The 14,562-nt window shown below is 42.7% G+C and overlaps 1 protein-coding gene across 8 annotated transcripts in view; it reads right to left on the minus strand.

Moving 5' to 3' along the window:
* Positions 1–7,118: 7,118 nt before the first annotated feature.
* The window catches only part of LOC135388632 (major facilitator superfamily domain-containing protein 12-like), a 48,436-nt gene continuing 40,992 nt past the window's right edge, over positions 7,119–14,562 (minus strand). For all 8 annotated transcript variants that reach the window (XM_064618294.1, XM_064618296.1, XM_064618291.1 and 5 more), the window contains exons 11-13: positions 14,227–14,321; positions 12,351–12,484; positions 7,119–10,034 (exon numbers count right to left, since the gene is read on the minus strand). In XM_064618294.1, coding sequence (XP_064474364.1) covers positions 9,931–10,034; positions 12,351–12,484; positions 14,227–14,321 — 333 coding nt within the window. In that variant the 3' untranslated portion in view covers positions 7,119–9,930. The remainder of the gene's footprint in view (positions 10,035–12,350; positions 12,485–14,226; positions 14,322–14,562) is intronic.

Consider the following 14,562-nt stretch of genomic DNA (forward strand, 5'->3'; position numbering starts at 1 on the left):
TCGCATTTTGTTTCTTCTGTTTCAGGTCGTGAAGGATTTCGGCTCGGTTTTTCTCCTTCATCTGATTGGCATCACAATTGGCATTACAATTCCCAGCACTATTGGCTTTAATAAATATATTTTCATTTGTACTTTTTGTGTACATCTATTAGAACTTTGTAATTAAAACTCCACTAAGGTGCTCACGTATAATAATGTTATACTTTTTATAATAAAACTTTTAATTGTGATTGTAATCATATTGATTAAAAATATCTTCTTTGATTAAAATGTGCTACTCCTTCTGCTTAATTAAAAACTTGCGTGATTATCACTAATAAAAAATTGTGATACCCCTTCAATGCTATTGCATCATGCCTGTAATAAGTATTGTTACGTGTATTGTGTTTCTTCTGCATCAGAGTTTTTTTTTTGCTAAGTTTTTCTCCTTCACACAGAGTAATAACATAATTCCCGACACTAATGACTTTAATGAATATATTTTCACTTGTACTTTTATGTATGGCTACCCTTTGCATGTAAACAGTCTACTGCACACCTGTTGTAGCTGGAAAAAAATTGCGATTGAATTCGGCACAGATTGAAAAATGACGAAAGAAGACGGCCCAGGATGAAAAATGTGAGTGGGTAAGCGCGCACGCAGCCCTCCCCCCGCCGATAAGCGCACGGACAGCCCTCCACCCGAGTGCCGCCCGCTGGAAAAAATACGCGAACGAAGTCTGCCAAGGCTCAAAAATGTCGAAAGAAGTCGGCCTAGCCTGAAAAATGTGAGAGGGTAAGCGCGCACGCAGCCCTCCCCCCGCCGATAAGCGCGCGGACAACCCTCCGCACACGCGCCGCGCGGGGAAAAATACGCGCAGGGCTCGGTGCAGGGCCCCAAGGGTCCAGGTTGCTGAATGGACCTGTCGTAGTTTCTGACCGCCCTCTTACTACTCTCCCATTCATTCACACAATGCGCAGCTTGTAGGTGGTATCGAGCAGATACTCGTAAAAACAGAGATTCCTTCTATTGGAGCACCCGTTCGCGAATTATTTAGCCCGGGGGTTTAACTGGAACACCCTGCAGATATACCAGCTTGCTGCTATGATGAGCACGTGGCTCTCGTGTTATCAGAGATGGACGATGCTGCATCGTCCATCTGGGCCACAGGGGCAAAAGACGCATCTACACACTCGACTCATTTTTGACGGCGGAAGTCCACGCACGTTCATTACCAGAACGTTGTCTGAAACCATCGACTGCAGGCAGATACGTACAGAATCAGTGTCAATTGGTGCCTTCGGTCACTGTCCTCGACGTCCACAAACCTCCGACGCTGTCGAACTGATCATAAGTTCCCATTACCCGACAGACAGCTATCGTACTATCGTCGCACTCGTAGTCGGCAGGATATGTGCACAAACTTTAGCTGTTCCCTCAACGGAAATCGTGAAGCACATGCAAGAAAATGGACTCGTGCTTGCTGACACTTCTATACCGTGACTGATCACCAACAAATCGAAATCCAAATCGGATCGGACCACTACCACTTTGCCACGGCAAAACCCAAAAAATATGCCAATGACTCCGAGCTGTAGAGACGATTATCGGGTGCACTTTTCAAGGCCCTTCTACGAGTCGCATAATGCAGGTGAACTGCAACATTACAGTTTTGCACGTAAACGACGGGCTGCAAAACGAGGTCAACGACTTGATGAACAACATGTGGACAGTATTGGTATTCGTGCGTATTGAAAGCGATGTATCGGTATTGGTATTGAAAGCGATGAACATGACACCAACAGTACATGGTACGAGTTCCAACAAGCGATAGCCTTCAAGGACAATCATTACCGCGTGGCCTCCCATGGAAGTCACAGGTTTCCCTCGGTAGCAACGAACACGTCGCTAAACAGCGATTCACACAAGCAACAAGGAAATTAATGGAAACGCCCAACTTGGTGCAGAAGTACGATGGCGTCATTCGAGACTATAAAGGTCGGAGACGTCGTACCAATTCTAGAATGAAACCGAACTAGACTGCAATGGCGAATTGGGGTAGTACAGGAAGTCTTCCCAGGTTCCGATGGAAGAATATGATCATGCCTTCTCCGGACCTCTGGTAGCACTACACTGAGACGACTTGTACACGTTTACAGGATCGAGACATCGGAACCCCAACACAGGGATGGGCAGTATTTAAATACATTGTATTTAAAATAGTATTTAAAATATAAATACATGTATTTAAAATACATATTTAAATACAGGCAAGAAAAATATATTTATATTTATATACCGTTTTAGGCGTATTTATATTTAAAATACACTTAAATACACATATCTCATCCTCCCGTATTTGTGGGCTTCTCTCGAGTCCCACATTGTTAGCCTCCAGCGATGAAAGGTATCTTGGTTAGAGGCTACAGGTCAGACTTGTACGTATCTTGAGTACGTACTCAAAATACAGTATTTTAAATACTTTTTCCGGTATTTTGGTACTTTACTCAATACTTTTTGTGACAAGTATTTTTAATGTATTTAAAATACTTTTTTCGGTATTTGCTACTCAGTACTCAAAATACTTTCCTTCCTGTTCAAGCCATATCCAGCAAACTTCCCGCCGTGCCGAGATTTTCAGCTCACTGGGAATTTAACCCCCTTTTCTTCTTTCTTTTTTCGGGAATTCGCGGATCTGTCATATCCTCTTGTACAATAGGCTGGTCCCAGCTTGCTTGTCAATAGCCAACTTCGTCAGAAAGCGGTTCCTATTCATATTGCCAGGTGAATCACCAGGGGATTAGGTACAAGAGAATCCCAGTATTTATTTCCTTGGTCACCAAACCAATAAACACGTGCCACAGGTTGAAAGACCCGAACGGACATACAGGACGGATTATGAATTGGTTCAGAACATATCAACAGAGTTTACTTGGGTTCGTCAAAGTTCGTCAAACATTGGCACCAAGACGTTGCAAATGAAAGATATGCTTCAGCATGGCTGATGAAGTTTATTCCTTTCATTTGTCCACGTTCAGAATACGCGTTTCACTTACAGCTAATACTAAAGTGCTTTAAAGAGTATCTTAAATACTTCTTAGAGTATTTAGTACTCTACTGAAATTACTTTCCTGAGTTGTCTCGCGACGTAAACACCCAATTATTAAAAATTAAAATTAATTCAAATTACTTTCAGTTTTGAGTATTTTGTACTCTATTTGAAATACTTTTTACGTAGAGTATTTAGTATCTTATTTGAAATACTTTTGCGCAGTATTTTGTACAAGTCTGCTACAGGTCACTCATCTCGTGTGTTCGGGGATTTCCGTCCTTCTAGAAAACAGCACAATGTGCGAATGAGGATATCGCCACCCCCGTTGCAGCGGACTGGACAGGACAGACAGACAGGAAAAGAACCGACAACGACGACTGAAAACCAGCAAATGAACAAATGAAAACTTTATTCAACATAGAGGAAGTGGAAGAAGCGATAACGAGTTCGTTTGCTGGTTTTGAGTCGTCGTCAGTTCTTGTCCCGTTACCGTCCTGTCTAATACCCCCTCGCTGCTCCTGAGACTCAAGGAGACGTTTCGTTCAATGGGAAGTCGGTCCACGCAAGATGCTGAAATCATCACACTGCATCACGGAAAAATCAAGAAATATGTGGGCATTGTGTGCAGCAGAGATGCATCCGTAGGTGTCTCCATTTATTACATAATTTAAAAGAATAATGTGCCCGGACGGCTCAAAGTATTTACGGAAGTAGTTACAGTATTTAAATACTGCCTTAATGTATTTATATTTTGTATTTAATTACTTTCATCATAAAGTATTTATAGGCGGTATTTAAATACATGAAAACATGTAGTATTTTGTATTTATATTTAAATACCCGAAAAGTGTATTTATGCCCATCCCTGCCCCAAGATGACCTCGCAGCATCAGAACCACAAGATGACCCTACACTTTCGCTGGTGGCAAGATGTTGAATATATCACCTGCGATACAACAACGATGAAGGATGACGAATCACTTTCTCACATTATGAGTCATCTCACGTTCACAGTTCATTCTTCATTCCATGTTTGCAGCCACTAAACGTTCGATAAGGCCTCGGGTTTTCCGCGATTCCGCGAAATTTCACAGAATCTGGAATCCATCGCGGAATCCTTTGTTCGGCACGGAATTTCGCGGAATCCCTTATTTTGCACGGAATTTCGCGGCGTTTTGCACGGAATTCTGCGGAAATCCGATTGGGTCCAAGGACGCGATTCGCGCGATGTCGACAGCTACTAGGACGTGCAGCGTCGCAGGAGAAGTATTGCACGCTCACGCGAAATAGCGTCAGGAGCGCGTGCTGTCGACGCTCCCAACTGCTCCAAGGTACACGGACCCTTCGACATATTTAATCGCGTACTTTGCGCTATTGGATAATTTGCGCATCGCATATTTTCTAGTTTAGCATTAAAGATGACAAGAAAGCAAAAAAATCGCGTAATAAGCGCCCCCGCGTCTTCGTGCGTGGATATCTGGCACGCGCGTCTCTGCGACCGTGCCGATTACTTTTCGCAACGCTGTCAGCGCTACCGAATTTATATTGCGGTGATTTTGTTTGATTTGCGCGAACTTTCGAGTGATGATCCGCTGACGCGATGGACAATACTGTCACTCAAACTACAAAACACGGAAAGAAATGCTGGACAAACCTTACAGCACAACATGACAAAATTTGCGAACATAGCGTGTTTTCGGTTGCCAAGTGCGGACTAGTGGCGTCTTCCAGCAGCATCTCGACGTATTTCACCGGTATATGAGCGGTAGTGGGCCGCCGTTTTGCCTCCCGACTGTCGGCGGTTGCGCGGTATTTGGGTGCTTCTTTCGCGCTGGCGTAATGCAGTGATAACGTCAGTATCGGCCCTACCGAGAACCTATATGACCCGGATACTAAAATTTTGCAATTTTGTGTCGTTTGAATATCGTAAACGTTCCCGCGCAATTCGCACACCCCTAAATTTTCCGATTTTTCAGAGAGAAAAAGCGCCCAAATTACGCGAGTAAATACGATAATTGGGTTTTTGAACGGAATTAGGTGCTTGCTCCGAATTTAGCGTCTATATCGATAAAGTATTTGTCAACTCCTATAAACTTTGCAGATTCTGAAATACCTTTCAGACAGGTATAAAATTATTGTAGCTGACAACAGCATTCGCTGTCAGAGGAGATCACAAGGTATCATGTAATGCTGAAGTATATAAGATACTGTTTGTACCCACATCATCCAAGAAAATAGTGTTTCCCGCTTCATTGACCCCTTGCCGTGGAAAATCGCGCAATTTACAAGTCAGTGCCGCTGAATTTTGAATTTGCCGCAGCAGAAAACCAGGGGCCTTACCGATGCAGCTCGCGTTTATTGAGAACCCAAATTGAACAAAATGGACTCGAAACTTCCCTGAAGTTGTTTCTACATTATTTCTGGCCCATATGTGCTCTTTCTTTCACGATGTATGCAGTCAAGACGCATCATTTTGCCGTTGTACTGGGTGCCAGCGTGTAACTTATGTTCCGTTTGCCAATGCGTAGACGCAGTCAGAAGAAGTCAGAGACACGATCGAGAGCAAAAATGCAGCACTGACGTTGTATGAGCAAAACCTGTGAGATAAACAAAAATATCGAGACTGTGCCACTGATCCGCTCTGTAGGGCTCCAGACAAAAGACTGCGATTCATATGATGTCAGGCCTTTTGTACATGTGTTTTGATTAGAGGTGTGCGAATATCCAAAATGTGAGAATATTCGAATATTCTAAATTCTGTGAGGCCTAGAGTTCTGTGAAATTCCGGTTAAATATCGAAACTTTCTTGGCATTCAGCCGAACACCGCTGCGCACTGTGCCACTGCGTCCACAGCCAAAAGCTGCGACTCCAACGCGTTTCTTTTTTTTTTTTTTTTCATTTGTGGTAGACAGCGATATATCGAATCATGGTCGCGCGCGATGAGGGCCATAATCGAGAAGTGGGACGTGACGATATTTCGACATAATTTCTCCAACACCGGCGTTGTGCGACCGTATGTTAAAAGTGCCAACTAGGATGAAAATAACGCTGCAAAGTCATTTGAAGTTGCACTAACTGTTGTTACAAATGGTAGCAGTAAGCATATAGCCTTAAGCTCAACCCGCATGGAGCGATTTTGCTCGCAACTCGCGTGCGTCGGCGCGAAGTTTTGAGGCGTGCCCACAGGTTTTCGCTGTGAAATGAAAGACGCGCCGAACGCGAACGCCGCGGAAACAATCACGCGTGATGATCACAGTCATACAACAACGAGGATCGCGGTTTTACTGCGTTCATGAGTAAGGCTGTTCCAAACTATGCATTGTCGTCAGGAACAATGGTCAGGAATGTCACGCGTGAGAGGATAGTGGAACCGTGCAGTTTCTAGTCTACAGGACAAATGCGGAAGGCATTGTCAGTGCAAGAAGAGAGCACTTGCCACCTTCATTTTCTTTCCGAGATGTGCTCACCACTTAACCATCCCACGTTTGGAACATGGCATTGCCCTTTACTCTCATTCTGTCTGTTTCACCAGTACTTACAATGTCAAAACAGGTGTTTACCGTTCATGAAGATGTTTGAAGTGCAAGATGTTTTCATGGTTTTCAGCTTGCCTGATGGGAACAGCACATTGTTTCATTGTCAAAATAATTTTACTGTACAAGCACATATAGGCATGTATGCCCTATGCTAAGCCAATACACTAATACATATTCCTTATTAGCACATGGGGCATTTTCCAAAGGATCAGCAGCACACAACTGTGACCAGGCTTGTTTTCAGGGCTTCACTGTTACTCTCCGAAGCCTGTGTCCTATGACAGTGATATTTGATATTCAATTCGATATTTGAAGGATAATTTTACAGATATTCGTATTCGAAAATTTCAATATTTGCACACCTCTAGTTTTGATCTTTTTAATCTCCATCTGAACATTTTGCCTTTGCTCTCCTTGTGTGTTCTTGAGATTACACGCTGTGGTTCACATTGCCATGTGTTGATCTATGAAGTGTGCCACTCACATTTTGCTCATGTTTTCCCAAATGTCTCTGAAAATAGATAAATTATTCAACAAGATGCACACTAGTGAGAAGACTTGTGAAATTTTATTAGTTCATAATATGGAATGTTAAAACAGTAGTTGAGGAACAGTTCAAGTCCGCCCAGAAAATAGATATCGTGACTAGCACCCAACAGTGGCAAGAAGAAAAACAATATATTAACGGAACAAGAGGTGCATTTACAAAGGTAAGAGGCTTGTACAAAGACAAATCAGGTGGAAGCACGACATAAACTGCAAAATAAAGTTCATAGCTGCAAACCAAGACCCAGCATTGCTCAGTGATACAACGTAATAAACAACTGTTACATTCACTGATAGATCAATTTACGCATTTATTTACCTTGGTAACAACAATCACCACTTGCAACAATTATATAACAAGTAACTCTGCTTCCCATTTGCAAAGCTTTATAAATACTTGGAACATTTAACTGTACATAACACAGTGTGACAATATGATAATGTAATAAAACAATCGCATGCTGTATCGAAGACATCAGGTGAACTGAGCATGCAACAGTGATGAGTTCGGCTAAAAACAGTAATGAAAGACGTTAAAATTTATTATAGTACAGCACACACTTTGAGGGATGACCTTCTGTAATACCATGGCTTACACCACAGCCTATCTCTCACTGCACATTTCTAACAATGCTACATAGCCCTTCTGTTACTCCATTGAGTTCATCCAAAATTAGTGACAATACCACAGACACACTGGGTAAGGGAAGACAAGCAATGGGTAGGGTCTGAGTCTTTCGGTTTGAACGCTATACTTCGCCCGATTCTTCCCTCCCGAATCAGTTATGGACAATTTCAATTTAAAGGCGATTTCTCCCAGGATTACAATCACGTATTGCATTGTCAGATATCACGTGCATGATTTAGTGGCAATCCGCGCATACATCTAACAAAAATACTATCTGAGTGCAACATGCGAAGCACATTTAATGTTGTTATCTTATCATGTGGTGTCTGTGACTATAAGTAACGAGGAATGCATGTTTCACCAATATATGTGCCTCGAACTATGGATAGCTTGCTGGTCAGAAATAAGAACAGTACCCGATAGCACCCTATTGTATCAATACCACCGGATCTTACCCAGAATTTCAGGTTTCAAAATACAGTGGAATCTGTCTAAACAGAACCTCAAGGGATCCGGAAAATCTGTTCCATTTATCGGGAGTTCCATTTACTGAGTTGTGTGTGAGATGTTAAATGGTTCAGGTGTGCAGAAGCTGTAAGCAGCCTCTATGCTCATTTTTGCATCAAAGGCAAGGAATACACACACAGTTTTCAACTTTATTCTGGTCCCCATTGAGATGTACCAGCTTCGCACGAACAATTGGCCCACTCATTCGGATATTCTTACTTTAAGCACATTTTATCCACAGTAGCAAGCACTTTTCAAGTTCTTCATAGCTACCGAGTCCAAGACTTTTTCTTTGTGGTCCAAATCATGAAGGACTAAAAGCATCGTGCAGCTTGTACATTTGGCTAAGAGTTCTCGTTTGCGTACTTTTCAGCATCCCTTACTTCATCGTACGCGCAGTTTTTGTGTAGCAACCACTCTTAAAATTGTTGATAACTTCGATCTTGATTTGAAGATCGAGAGCTTGAGGTGCACGCTTCTGCGATGCCGTTGGAAATGGCATTTACTACTGCTAACGTACTAATCCTAATCATGGCCGCACAGAAAGCGACGGCAGTTCCGTTCAGTCAGTCCCGTTGTCTGTTCTGTTTACTCAGTGGTGTAACAATTGTCGTTCCATTTAATGGGAACATTTTTGCATTGCATAAATACGAACCCAAACAACCTCACGGCTGTTGTTCCGTTAAAGCAGAAATTCCCTTTAAGCAATTTCCGTTTAGTGAGATTCCATTGTAGCACCCGATTTCCCAACACCCCAAATCCGGGAGACATTTAACCCGAAAAGGTCAGACCCTTGCAATGGGCCATAATGGATCATGACTGTGTGCACTAATGAATGCCTGATATGCAATGGTATGAACTGCACATGTGACAGTATAGAGGTCGCTGACAGCAATAAGGAATATAGTGGTGATCAATCAGCATGCTTAGACAAATTTAGCCTACATTTAGTTTTTGTGCTTCTACTATATTCCTTGCCATAAAACCACCTTGTTTTTTAATTTGAGTTGCAAGACTGACGGTTAGACTTACATGATGCGTTGTTTACAGGTATTAGAAACGCAGTACACACGGATTAACAGCTATAGAACATGTGCCATTCTTTAAAACAATATACGTACTGCACCAATAACAAAGAGATAAGGAGCACCAGTGAAATACTAATTCAATGTGATAAATATATCTTCATAAACAAATGGTGAGACTTTCTATGCAGCCATCAACAATTACTTCCCCATAACGCAAGGGATGTTACGTCCGATCTGCACATCAACTACGACTCTGGCATTAACTGAAGGCCATGTTTTTCTTTTTGCATCTATGTTGCAGCATATTAAAAGTTAAACATCATATGTAGCGGCTCTAACACTGCTATTCCACTTCCATCATGAAGATTCAGTGCATAAACATTCACAGCAACATGCTATGCTACGTCGTTACCCTGCAGCATTTCTTCAGCTGCATCGTGACAGAGCTCCCCGATGAGAGGAACAGAGGTAGAAAAATATACTTTGTCATAAAAAAGTTATGAATAATTATATGAAATAAAATACCCAAACCACTGTACACCCCATAAGCTGCATAAACTGGTAACACAGACTCAAGAGCACCAAGTCTGTGTGATTACAACCTTCTCACTTTCATAAGTTTGTTTGCAGTTCACTCGTTGCCACAGTAATATCACGCAACAATGTTGCTGGCCGTGCTCGACTCACCAAGCAGAGGAGCGTCATCGTCGTCACCGTTAATGTCTCCCTCCCTGGACGGTGGAAGCTCCGGAGGTCCTGCATTTAGGAAGTGTATTTAGTACAGGAAACTTTATGGCACAGCTTGCACAGTTGCATCATGGTGCAGAAGACATGCCATCCAACTACATGAGCCTTGCTCAGCCATTAATGCAATAGAGGAGTGGACCTGCTGATGAACACCCGAGCCAGTGGCCTTTATCCAGGGTGATGCTTGCAAGCCATTCCATAACGCACCACACCTCACCAAGACACATGCAGCTCATATCCACCCACAATATCTGTGCTGCCACCCCACACGATTGAGCACAACACACTGACATCAAAACAGCACCCAGACACTAAACTGGTAGAAGTGTAAGGATTTAACAACCAACTTGTTATTATCAAGCTTTCATTGCCCAATAACTTCCCAGCTGAGGCACCTCAACTGGTACAGTCCCCCCCCCCCCTCCCCCCCCCCCCCCCATGTCCAAGAGGTAAACCGTAAATCAGTTGCTGTCAACAGATTTTGCTGGTTAGTTCACCCAGGGATCCATCAGACTCAGTGATGACCGCATTATCACCCGATTGGTGTGGCAAAATGAAACATGCTGGTGACCAAGCCAATGGTGCAGTCATCCTACCCACATGGTTATCTCAATTCACCACACTTTCGTCCATTCATTACTATACACTCTATTCACATCTACTTCAAAATCTGCCAACTCCTCAGGGAGAAAACATCAAATGACCTCTGCATAACACCCCAGTACCTATGGAACAGAGGAATGCCTATAAGGGGTCAATACCTCTCGGTGAGCTTCCAGGGACCCCACCCGCATGTTGGAGTATCTGCACTTGTACTTCCCATCAAAGGAGACAATCTACGGGGCACTGTTACAGCTCCCCACAGGAGTTTCTGATGGTGCTGCAACTGCTCAATCCTTGCTAAATCTGCTCCAGTGTATCACGTCTTAGTGACTGGTGTGTCGACTTCCGATGGCCTCAACTGCTTGCTCACAGGCAGGCTCAAAAGCCTCAAGTCAGGGGCCATCAATATGTCAAACAAAGTCTGTTCTTCTAGTGGCTTTCCTGTTCTTCACAAGCCGGTTTCTCTGGACCATAACTAGGGCAATGTGTTCTCAGGTTTTATATTTTTTGGAAATAGGAGGGGTAAAAACCAGGTTTTATTTCAGGACCCATAAAACAGGGTAGAACAGAGCAAACTTGGGTGATATCTGGTGGAAAATAAGAAAGAGCACTTCGCGCATTTTAGATTGACATAAGATGCATAACAGCTCTGCTGAGTGTATAATGTTTAGCATTATCCCATGCCTGTGTAAGTGGCTGGATTGGCACTTTGCAAAGTTCATATTTGTGTTTTGCTGTTTTGTGAGGTGCTGTTGTTGTTAACTTGGATACTTCTACTTGCAATAGTAAGGTAACTCGAAGGTAACTTCAACTTCCCCACTTACTTTCTGCTTGAACCTTACTTATATACAGTTTACTTGCTTACATACAGTATAGCAAAGTCCATTTAAAGAAATCCTCTAATTAACTCATTATTTCTGTTGTACATACACTACCCCACAGAGACCAATGCGTATCTGCGTGATTTAACAAAGTGTCTTCTTTAATTGTGTTTTATTTAACAAAGCCCGTAGGCACAGGAGGACCAAAACTCTGTCGCACATGCGGCTCCCCATGTAAGTGAGAGAGTGAGGGAGAGAGGAGTAATATCAACGTCATAATGCATTCTTATTGGTTATTTACTTGCTTTGTCACGTGGCATGACGTAATCGTCATATCACGTTCCCTCATGGAGGCCATGCAGTTGCTCCCATGTTGCTTTCGTATTTCAATGTGTTCCTACGGTTATCTGCAGTAAGTGCAGCCCAAAAACTGAAGATTTTGTCATTTGATGAGAAACTTGCAATAACCAATACCATGTCCAAGGGCGAAAAGAAAAAGAACATCCTTATTCGCAACTTACAAACATTCTGTGCTTACAACACCAGAAAGGACAGTTCGTGCAAAACTTACTTTTTTCTACTCTCCTGAGTGGCACCGTAAGTACAATGATCATGTATGTACTCAATAAAACTTGCATGATATTGAAGAATAAGACTGTCTTTTATATTTTGATGCCAGTCTAATGACAAAACAACGAAGCTTAGAATGGGCTGCACGGGTCAGCACTCGGGCCATATTTTCTTGACAGGTACGATCAGACGAACTATTTTAGTTAACAAACTAAGATGTGGTCATTTTCAACTTCGTTATATAGAGATTCAACTTATTCTACAACAAGGGTGGGGCTTGACCCCTCGCTTCTACTTCTAATCAATTCTGAAGTAGCAAAATTGATCTCACCATTCTGTGCAGGAGCAGACAGGTCCTTGACCCAGCAAAGACACAGGCTGAACATGAGGCCAAACGCTGCTGCACCTCCGCAAGCGTACACCATGACATACTGGTAGTACTTCATATCCTCGTTCTTGCAGTTTCTGTAAATGGGGGGGGGGAATATGTTTATTAAGAAAAAGAAAGGAAATCTGTAAATGGAATCAGCATAGGTTGATGTGCAGATCAGAGATTTATCCTACGATCAAAGATCAGAGAGAATGAGAGCCTGCAACATCAGCAAAGGTGTAGCTACCATCTCATATTCCACATCTCAATGGTAGAATTGACACTGAACAAGGAGAATTCATCTTGAAGCAGCAGAAAGTACAAGGGCAATGACTACAAAGAAGACAGGACGACTGATCTTGGCTGTTGTCCTCCTCCTTTTGCTGCTTCAAAGTGAATTGTTGATACCAACTACCCCATGTCACTAGTCTAGTAAACACGGAGAGGACATCTTCGAAGCAAACCTGCACTCTACAACCCGTCATCACGTGCAGGGAACTGCACTGAAGAGAGACTAGAACATCATTTAGATTGGAAACATATTCCAAACTAATAAAGGACAGAAAGCTTCAACACAGTATGGCAAGCATAGACTACTATGCTTCCGACAAATATGTCTATGGCAAAAGCACTAGGCTTTGAGCCCTAGTGCAAGAGATTGAACCAAGAGCCATATGATGTCCACTGCCATGCACATACTCATCCAGGTGTTGCAAGATTTGTGCTTGAAAATTGACGCATGTCAGGGCTTTGTAAGCTCGTTCACAGACCTGGTAAATTTTTTTAAAACTTCTCCAAAGCTGATACGAGCTGTTTCGAAAGGAAGGGACACATACCTGCAAAACCAGATGGACGCTAAAGGTGTCCTCATTTCAGTCGGTGTCGAGTAACTATTCCGAGCTAGTCCAATTTCTTTTCACATTGTCATCAGATGAAAAGAATGACACATGGGCAAAAGCTGGTGGGTACGCAAGGCGCTCAAGAAATTTGATGCCCATTTCTAGGGAGTGACTTTTTCGGGTTGAATGCCTTTCTGAGATTCGGGGGGTAAAAATCGGGCGCTATTTTTAGATGTGTAATTCGGGCAGAAATCGGGCGATAATTGTGCCTTCCGGTGTTATCGGGTGTTTCTGTCATTTTCTAATCTCTCTCTTTTGTTTTTTTGTTCGTTTTTTGCGGGATCGTGACCTTCCAACGGTAATCCCCGAAGGCATAGACAGTGTTGACACACATGGGTGTATTGCTGGGAACAGAAGTGACCCATTCTTACATGCGTTACACGTCACGACCTTTGTTCTTCTTCAGTGGGTGACTGGAATTCGGGGAGAAATCAGGTTTAACGGGGATTTCATGTTGATTTCCCCAATTTTTGCACCCCCACCCCGAATTGGGAAAAATAATATTTACGAAAAACTTCAGGCTCTAGATACATTTCATCGTGCACACTGTTGCACGAGCACACTAAAGATTGTGAAGATCGTCTACATGACAAGAAATATACACCAAGCGGCTATGTACATGCAAGGGGTCCAGAAAAGAAGGATCAAGGGCACATTGTGAGACTTAGATGGGATGCAATGTTACCTATGAGCATGCCTTCCTCCTGCATGACAGATCTCACAAAGGATCAACTGATCATCACGCTCAAGAAAGAGACATGTCATTGAACCATTGCAACAGGCAAGCATGACCAAACACTGATAGCAATGTGACAATACATGTCATACACTCTCTTGTCGTGCATCCCTCTGCTGAGTAAGTGTGGGCTAGCACACTTTAGCTGCTAAAATAGCATGTTTGAGCCTTTTCGTAACAAAGAATTATTTAGTCAACTTACAACTTAGAGCACACGTCTTCAATAACAATGACAGCAATCCCATTAGCCAGCTTGTCCAAGAAGCTCATAGCACCAAAGACAAATGCACCACTGCTCTGAAAGTGCAAATAAAAGAAGAGGTGTAAGTTACAGGATTGCATTACACCAGTACAAAACTGGCATCTGTTAGAAATGTCTAATAAAACCTTATGTCCTTATCTGCGTATCAAGTAACCATTCCTGTCAATTAGATGTATCATACCCATTCGTGTAAGTTGCATCTGTATTCAAATGAGTACATATTTTTCTGCACACCTGAGCCATTACAGTGACACTGGGAAGAACATAAAATATGAT

The sequence above is a fragment of the Ornithodoros turicata genome, chromosome 3 (assembly GCF_037126465.1).
Source record: "Ornithodoros turicata isolate Travis chromosome 3, ASM3712646v1, whole genome shotgun sequence".
Classification (NCBI taxonomy): Eukaryota; Metazoa; Arthropoda; class Arachnida; order Ixodida; family Argasidae; genus Ornithodoros; species Ornithodoros turicata.